General features: G+C 42.3%; 1 protein-coding gene across 8 annotated transcripts in view; it reads right to left on the bottom strand.

Annotated features, from left to right (window-relative positions):
* Positions 1–2,871: 2,871 nt before the first annotated feature.
* Positions 2,872–9,249, bottom strand: part of robo2 (roundabout, axon guidance receptor, homolog 2 (Drosophila)) — a 171,052-nt gene continuing 164,674 nt past the window's right edge. For 7 of the 8 annotated variants that reach the window (XM_030743915.1, XM_030743917.1, XM_030743919.1 and 4 more), the window contains 4 exons: positions 8,637–8,795; positions 7,944–8,210; positions 6,297–6,488; positions 2,872–5,831 (listed from right to left, as the gene is read on the bottom strand). In XM_030743915.1, coding sequence (XP_030599775.1) covers positions 5,830–5,831; positions 6,297–6,488; positions 7,944–8,210; positions 8,637–8,795 — 620 coding nt within the window. In that variant the 3' untranslated portion in view covers positions 2,872–5,829. The remainder of the gene's footprint in view (positions 5,832–6,296; positions 6,489–7,943; positions 8,211–8,636; positions 8,796–9,249) is intronic. The other variant, XM_030743916.1, reaches the window with a different exon arrangement.

The following is a 9,249-nucleotide window of genomic DNA, read 5'->3' as shown; positions in this document are numbered from 1 at the left end:
TTATTCCCTTTATTATTTTAATTTTTTTCGCTGCTCTTCAGTAGCGCTAGCTAAGATGCTGGACGTACCGCGACAACTTAACTTAGGGACATCTGCGGCCCCTGTAACCCCTGATTATAGCGCTATAAATGATACATAAATTATAAGGGTTTGCCTCTTTAATTTACTTTGTATGCGATAAGCCACGGTGATGGAGGATGCCAGTAGGACCGTCTCTTATGTGTTACTGTTCCGCCATTTAGGCTCAGATCGTTTGATGCTTGGTGGCGCAGTGACCGGAAATGCAAACTTTTCTCAGGCGTGTTAAACCTAAACTAACGAGCCTGATTTGATATGTGCGTAAAAAAAAAAAAATGTAGGGAGTAAAATTAAAAAGCTGCCAGAAAAATAAATACTCAAGTACAGATCCCTAAAAAAAAATCTACATAAGTACAGCAATGAAGTATTTGTATTTCGTTACTTCCCAGCTCTGTAGGGTGCAGGTATCTCCTCATGCTACCAGTAGCGACACTGACCTTAGCTAAATGCAAAACTAGTGGGAAAAAAAAAGATGAGGAGGGGAAAAAATGTGAGTGGCCTCCACCTGTAAAACCAGTCCTGTTTGGGGGTTGTCTCGTTGTTGCCCCTCTAGTGCACCTGTATTGACACCAAAGCAGCTGAAACTGATTCACAAGCCCCTCTGCTGCTTACCTGACCAGATCAATATGCCAGAAGTTTCACTGACTTGATGCTATACTCTGATTAAAAAGTGTTCTTATAAATTTTTTGAGCAGTATAGAATACGGATAGAATTATTCTTTGGGGTATGCAATAAATTTAGGTGCTAATGTAATATGTTTATATCCATTAAAACATTTTCTTAACCACTTGTGCAAATCAGGATCACAGGAGGGCTGGAGCTTATCTCATCTGTGATAGGCTGAGAGGTGTGATACGCCTTGGGCAGGATGCCAGTCCGCCACAGGGCTAACACATACAAACAGCCATTCACACCTATGGCCAGATTAACATCACCAGCAACCTAAAACGCATGTCTCTGGACTGCGGCAGGAAGTTAGAGTACCTGCAGAGAACCCACATAGGCACAGGGAGAACACGTAAACTCAACGTGTTCTCTCTCCTTGCCCTCCCTATCTTTCCTGCTTGCTGCTTGCTGTGAGAGCGTCTATTGCACACTGTTCGAATAAGAATAAGATTGAGAGCAATATGGATTTGGCAAACTGGGCCTTCAAGACCATTGATCGAATTTTTTCCACTATGAGATCTGGGAAAGGGGAGCCTGCGTGTCCGAGTGGAACAGACCCGGTTGGATACGTCATCGACTCTTGGAGCTCGTGGAGACCTGTGTGCTTCTCGGCCCTCGAGGTGGAAGACGTGGGCTTGGAGGATACCTGATTTACCGAGAAATCAAGAAAACCTGGACGGCAGTTCGACATCTGCAGAGGCTGCCGACCCAGGTGGATGGGCTGACCAGAATGGTACAGACTCAGACTCAAAGCCTGATGAACCTGAGCCGTAGACTTGGGGAGTAGCAGGTGAGAGGGGTTCGATCTGGAGATAAGGTACGGTTCTGCACAGTGAGGACGGTAACTAATGAATTTGGATTATTGGATTTATTGAATGGTTTCCCAGTGAGACTGAAGGCTGTTGAAAAAAACAAGCAGCCTGTTCCAAAACAACATCTGCATTATCAGAATTCGGCTCCCTAGCCGGCCTTGGCTGGCAATCATATCTCTCCAGAGCTATGTGTGAAGGCCGCTATCCCCCTCAGCCCTCTCTGTGATTTGTGAAGCTGGATCTGGTGTACCAAGGCCGCTGATGAACTTCCATCACTATCAGCGAACTGTTTGGCTGGGAGCTGGTATCTGGGCTCCACAATGCCCCCACCGTCTCGTCTCCGTCTGCATCTCCTCCTGACCCTGACCCTACCCACCATACTGCTATCCCGGCTTTATATGTGCAATATGCTTTTTGCTGAGGTGTTTTTTGGAACCTCGTAAGGTGTTCTTTATGAACACAGTATGAGATGATTTTTTGAACCTAACTATCCCAATGTATCTCTTTCTGTCTCTCTGCTAAAGGTAGCGCCGTTGTGAAACGGTTGCATGACCTCAGACATCTGTCCCCCCTGTCTGTGTTATGTTTATATTTGGATGGATGTTCTGTTAACTGCAATTTCCCCATTTGTGGGACTAATAAAGGCATTCTTGATTCTTGATTCAACACAGAAAGGCCCCAGACGGCTGGCTGACTGGAACCCAGGACCTTCTTGCTTTAAGTGACAGCACACCACCATGCTGCCTGCTTGTTTACGAGGCTGTTCCTAGTTTCATGTTGCCCATTTTGCAGCACGTCTTTCACAAGTTTTCAGAGAATTTTCACAGGTTTTAGTTTGAGCTCTGTGCAAGAAAGCTTGAAAGCAAGCTGCCTGTCTCAGTGATTTAGGAGATTTGGGTTTGTGTTTGAAGCTGCTCTTCTAGAAGGATCAAGGCAGGGATTGGTTTGACATAAAACACACAGCTGAGTCAGGAACCCTCTCAAACACACAGTGAGCCAAACATCTCTACTACGGCACAAGATAACTGCACTCGTGTTGTTGCTGAGTCAAGCGCTGCTGAGATATTAGCAGGGGCAGGTTTTCTAGAAGAAAAAAAAAAAAAGGCAGACTTGCATTTTTAATGTTGCAGCTGCAGAGCAAGTATCCCAGAAAAACTGAATGCTTGACCATAAAAATAATGTTTGACTGCGTGTTTCTCTGTCAAACTGAGTTGAATTGGACTTTATCAATTCTCCAGTGCTGCAGTCTTTCTATCAAAGACAAAGCCATTTTTCCATTTTTCAAAAATATTTTATTTGATATTGATCCAGGTACAAGGAAATAAAAGAACATGGATTTATCTTACAGGACGTGGGAATGAAGCTGTAAAAGTTTTTTTTTTTTTTGATCCACTCTCTTCTTGGACATGCAAGTGAATACAGAAGGTGGGTTACAGGAGAAAAAACAAAAAAGGGAGAATGTACCGTACTGTAGAAATGGCATCAGATCAGGGCGTCAGCCTCACCCTTAACTGTACAGAAAGACTTCAACCAACAACTTTCTCTTTTTGTCATTTTTTAATCCTCTTTTATAGCAAAAAAAGGCAACACACAGATAGGCTACAAAGAACCAACAATATTGAGAAAATGAACAAAAGAGAGGGAAAGCACTTTCATCCTTCCAAAAAGACGTTTTCTCCATTATCTTGACAAGCAAATTGTGAGCATTTTTTTTTTTTTTTACTCCTTGTGTTGAAAGGGTTTTAAGTTTCTTTAGTTTTGACATGAGGAGAGCAGTGCGGTGAACATGCAAGACGAAAAGTGACTCGGACTGCCGACCCGGCACGTCACCGTGCCGTGGACACGGCGTGCCTTTCACCTCCCTGTGGCCTCGCTGCTCGGCTCTGACACCAAACTTTACAAGGAAGCAAAAAAAAAAAACAAACAAAAAAAAAACACATTTTATATCTCACGAATCTTTATGCATATTTCACAATATACTTTTATTATCATTTTAATAAATACAAAACGACACTGTGATTTAAAAGAAAAACAATGAGTATTAAAGAGACACTAAAACGCATTAGACATTAGAAATATCAATCTTAATTTGGTATGTTCTTTTACTGACATCTTAAGGTGGATGAACCAGCACATTATACTCAAAGTCCACAGCAGAAAAGAAAAGAGGGGACGACAGAATCAGACATGAGAGGGATAAACTGTCAATGAAAAGGGAATGGCGTAATCAAGTGGAGATGCATATGGATATATACACATATATACACATACATAAACACCACCAGAATGTAAAATAACCTGAGATACTCTTTGCACCTCATTTCCAGAACACTGGCCACTGGGTGGATGGTAAAAAACAAAAAATTTGACATGGTATGGCGACAACAGTACAACAGCATCTGATGGCCTTTAGTTTCCCACCCCCCCCTTTATCAACATTAGCAGTACAAAAAAAAAAAAGACAAAACAAACAGTCATCATACCACAAAATCCTGAACATTAATATTGAAAATATCGTTGTTGTAAGCAGCGTTTTGGAGTCCATAAAAGGCATACAAAGAAACAAGCTTCTCATTTTAAAAAAGGACAACCAAAAAAAACAAAACAAAAACAAGTCGTTTGAAAAGACGACAACTGAGAATCAGAGGCTGAGGAGTCGAAAGCGGCAGATGGATAAGTGTGTGTGTGTGTGTGTGTGTTTGGTGGCAGTCAGGCAGACAGAAAGTGTTCTGCACCACACTCGGAGGCAGTGAGACCTACCAGTTAATATACAAGGCATTTCTCCATTTTCACTCCACTCAAAGCTACAATGTAAATCATACACACACCATTTTTTTTTTCCTTATTACTGACACCAGACTGAGCTGATCTTAGCGTGCAGGAGGCCAGCTGAACCCAGCAGGTCGGTGTGTCGTTTTCTTGGATCGTACTGAACCACCGACAACATCACAAACATGAAAATGAAAGAGTAAGTGCTGTAAAAATCAAACAAAAAAAAAAAAAACAATCAAACAAAATAAAAAAACAAAAGATGTAAACAATTGCTGATGCTCCATTGATGATTTCATAAGTATCGTTACCTCAAATGTCTGTAAATGCTCCTGTGTTTGTGTTTCCTACCGATTAAGGCCTTAGAAGAATCACAAATCTGCCTCTAAGTGCTCCGTCCGGACTGCAGCACGCTCAGCGACTCCTCCCTTTTAACCGTTTTATTCTAAGTGTGCTGTCTTACTGAATATGGAGCATAAATCTGGGTAGCAAAATTATTTAGGCAGTAAAAACAAACAACAACAAAAACCCCAGAATTTGAAACACTTGGAGACCCTTCTATCAGAATGGAGACAATGCTCGGAGTTGCCCCAAAACACTGAAGATTAATGTTTCTATAATTTCAGGTTAATTAGGGATTAAATAACCAACTGCAGCTTTCTGTACTTCGTGTGGCCCTGCACTGTACCCGTCCCTCAGACCCTCAGGAGCCCTGCGTGTCTGCCACCCAAATTTGCCTCACCTGTGGAAACGGGCGCCTCACTTGTTGCTGTCTGTGAACAAAGCGTTACTCTTTAATATCTCTCTGTACATTAGCATATATTTTTCTTCTCTCTACTTTACAGTACAGAAACTCCTCTTCACATATTCTTCCGGTTCTTCATGTCAGCAGGAGCTATGTTTTTTGTGCTTATCACCAAAAATTGCAGTGCAAAAACAATAATTAATAATTAATAATAATGATAATAATTAATGGTAGCTATCAACAAACAATGGATTATAAAACAATTATTTTTATGGCACAAGAGCCACTCATTTCACATATAATACAAATAACCAGATAAAACCCAACTGTTCCTGTATATGGAAATAAAAAGCTCAAACTGAATCAGGCTTGCATAGCAATGCAACAACAAGTTAAAGAATATATTTACAGGAAACAAAAATTCCCCTTTTTCACCAAAGGGCAGTTACCAGAAAATTTGTTATCTTATAGATGTTTTGATTTTTTTCTTTTACTTGCCTTTTTCTAACAAAAAGAAAATTACAATAAGGTAGGAGGTGGAAAATATTTTCTTGAGGACAAAAACATAGTGAGATGTACAGTATGTCTGTGTCTATACATCACATTTACAGTTCTGTGACACTGTTTGCACTGTTGCTGCACGCCTTCCCTCTGAGAGCACACGGGTGAGGACAAAGTTCAGCACCCCCTCTGCAAAGAGGGTGTCACTCTTCCAAAGGCCGAACAGGTTCTCTCCAGTTTAAACTGCAGGCGGATCACTCTGTGAGGAGGAAGGGGAGTGAAAGAAAATATGAGGGTAGTCAAAATGTGTAAATGACATTTTATGTAAAGAATCTAATAAATATGTTTGGAAGCATTTTTGCCAGGAGTTGAAAGAAAGCAGCTGGATTGAGTCTTTCCCAAATTACAACAATAACCGCCAGTAAAATATAAGCTATGTTGCGCACATGCACGACACACACACACACACACACACACACACACTGACAAGCTGTGCTTGAAAACATATGCTGAAACTACAGCCAGACACACTTAGCACAGGAAGTGACCACAAGTACTGGCAGGTTGGATAAACTATTGTTTGGCAAGATGTCGCTACAGTAATTTTAAAATCAGTATTGTTGGCCTACAAAGCATGCCCCTTTTTGTTTTTTATTGCAGTATATGTGCTGCACCATATACCATAAAGCACTGCTGTCAAACATCAAAGTACTAAATTACTCACATAATTCTCCTGAGTACTGTCCTTGTCCGTTGGTCCCCAGGAATTCAGCGTGCTCTGTGGCGGTCCACTGCTGTGGTTGTCGTGGACCCTCAGTCTTGCGTGGCCCCGTTGAGCCCTTGGAGGAGCCTGTGCCAGAATTGTGGCCACCGGGGGAGGGGAACGATGGTTTACTGTATGGCAGGCACCCATCTTCTAAAAGCACACGCACAGGAAACCAAGAGGCATACTTTAAGTTTGAACTTTTATCACCACAGTGTTACACATCTTCCAACTGATGCATGGAGACAAAGAGCACTTTGCAACCACCACCCCGTGCTCCTGACATCTGCAGAGTGGCCGTGCCAACGAGCAATGCCAGGCTGTGCCACAGAGAGGATTTGCAGCTTCGCACATGGCCTTGCAGCCACCACCCTTACGAGGAGGGTAAATACAATAACAGAGGGACTACTGGCTGCTGTGGCACCCCCTGCTGCAGGGCAACATAACATTGACCCTCAGCAGTCTCCATCATTGCATGAAATCTCATCAAACTGCTCCCCACTGCTCTGCTAATGACTGTAATAGAGCCCTCCCTAACCTCACTGGAGTCTACTGCAAACCAGTCAGCGCACTGAAACATCAGGGAATTCACCTGCAGTGTTTTTTGTAAAGATGCTGATTGTGACACCTGTCTTTGTCTCACAGTCTCAGATTGACTGTCTGAGAAACTCCTGGCACGAAGAGGCCAAGGAGCACAGCATGGAGAGCTCTAACGGTCGCAAACAAACAGGCGCGCGGACACACATAAAATTAATGAACACACACAGATGGAGTGTAGAGTGGCTGGTGTTTGTGTGAGAAAAGAAAGCTGAAGCGATTAGAGTGCATTTCAGTTGCTGGGGCCTCCTGCCTTACTTGGAGTGGAGCGGGCCAGTACTGGCAACAGTTACAGGGGCATTACGGCAGCTGAGGGAGGGCTGAGGGGGGCATTCTGGAAACCACAGCAAGTGGCAGACAGTGCAATCTGTTCATGGGAGCCCAGTCTCGAAGCAGCATGACTAACTTCGACACAAGCACTTAGAGGAAAAATCCCCCAGCACCACCAAATCACAGCAGCAGCTAAGCTCCTGTGTTGTTTTCTGGCTATAATGAAAGGAATTATATTTCTATTAAAATAAATAGTTCAGTCAACGAAAATCAATTTTCCACTTCCTTCTGAAAGGAATGTTTTTTTTGTGCCGATTGATGGCTTTATGTGAGTAAAACTATTTTATAGATTTTTTTGGGGGGTTGTGAAGTGGTGCAAATGTGTAAAACTGTTACTTAATACACCTTTATCTAATTAAAAAATTTTTTTTTTAAAAACAACAACAGCAACAAGACTCTAACGGTGATGTCAACACCTTCATGCACCTAAACTCCATCAAAGATTTCCAGGTGGTGATTATATTAGCTCATGAATCTTTAAAAAAAACAACAAAAAAAACTAACCACCAGATGGAAAGGCTCAGCTGACTTTCAGCCTACTGCTTAAAAATGCAGTGGCAATAACCTGTTAGTACTTACGTTTTTGTGTGGTATGCTAAACATTGCAATGATTATCTGTGTGTTAGCCTTTGTGCATTAATTCCCTGTTTCATAGCTAACTACTTGATTTTTCATCTGTACCTGTTTTGTGACCCCTGCGGCCATCATCAGCTCGGTCTGCAGAGCCCAGCCTGTCTTGAACCTGGCGTTGATATTCCATAGACGTGCGTGTCTGTCTCTCAATGGAGCTCTTCACGTCTTCTGGCCCACACAGGGATCCTGACATAGGCGGGCGCTCTAGGGAAGAAGCCTTCCTATCTGTTGGGGGTGCCATGCTGTTTATACTGCGGGCCCCCTGGACACGGCCCTGCCCCTGACAGGGAGGCGGCTCGGGTGGAGGAGGTAGGTCTGCGTCAAGCGAAACTCACAGTAAGTCAACTGAATGCATGCATTACGTGCATATATATTGACTGATTACCAAACTGTGATTACCTGCCTTTCTTTCATCTGTATATATCTGTATATATTGCACTTGCTTTATTATTTATTTATTTTTATTTTCTACTTTTACTTTCCTAATATACTAGTTCTTAAATTTTATTTTAACTTAGTTGCTTATTTCAATTGTTTGTAAAGCAGTCGCAAGTAAGAATTTCATTGCTCAGCATAACCACAGTGTTTTGCGGTGTACATGACAATAAACTTCTTGAATCTTGAATCTTGAATATATACATTACATATTACCATAACTCCTTTATGTTTTTAAAATAAAAACATATTTCGGGGAACTTTCTCCACAAACTTTTCAGAATTTGTTTTCAGTTGCTTCCTCACCGTCTGCACCAGCATCTCTCCGGTGGGGTGTTGTGCCCTGACTTCGGGGTTTGCGTGTTGGCCTAGTGGCCCTCTGGTGGCCCAAGCTGTGTGTGCCGACTGTGCTGCCATCTGTTGAAAATGGACTGCTGGGCCGAGGCCTATGGGACAAGCCTTTACCTGCAGGAGGCATAAAGGACCACAGGCCAGATGGTTAGTAAAGATATTACAGAGCCAACACTGAGACAGTGAAGGCCAAACAGTCATCAGGAAAACTATATATAATTAATCAAGATCCAGAAAGCCTATTAGGGGGGAAAAAAAAAAAGGTAAATGTTTTTATTAGAAGACAGAGCACTTTGGTAGAAGTCCTTAAAAGGTTGCAAGTACAGCATATCGCCCAGATATTCCATAATTAACCGAAGAAAGCAGAGAAAGATGAGTTACATAAGAGCTCAGTCAAAGTTAAGGATCAGGAGACCACAATGTAGCCATTATAGAGCAGGAACCATGCACAACCTGCGCACAGCCTCCACAAGCAGAAGAAAAGGAAACAAGGCAGCATTATGGGAGGAAACCTCAGCCAATGGATGACAGGAGGAACAATTAAAGCAGAAAAGAACAAATAAATTGT

The sequence above is a fragment of the Archocentrus centrarchus genome, chromosome 13 (genome assembly GCF_007364275.1).
Source record: "Archocentrus centrarchus isolate MPI-CPG fArcCen1 chromosome 13, fArcCen1, whole genome shotgun sequence".
NCBI lineage: Eukaryota > Metazoa > Chordata > Actinopteri > Cichliformes > Cichlidae > Archocentrus > Archocentrus centrarchus.
Note: the sequence above shows the minus strand (reverse complement) of the source record. Positions and strands in the feature narration are given on the sequence as shown.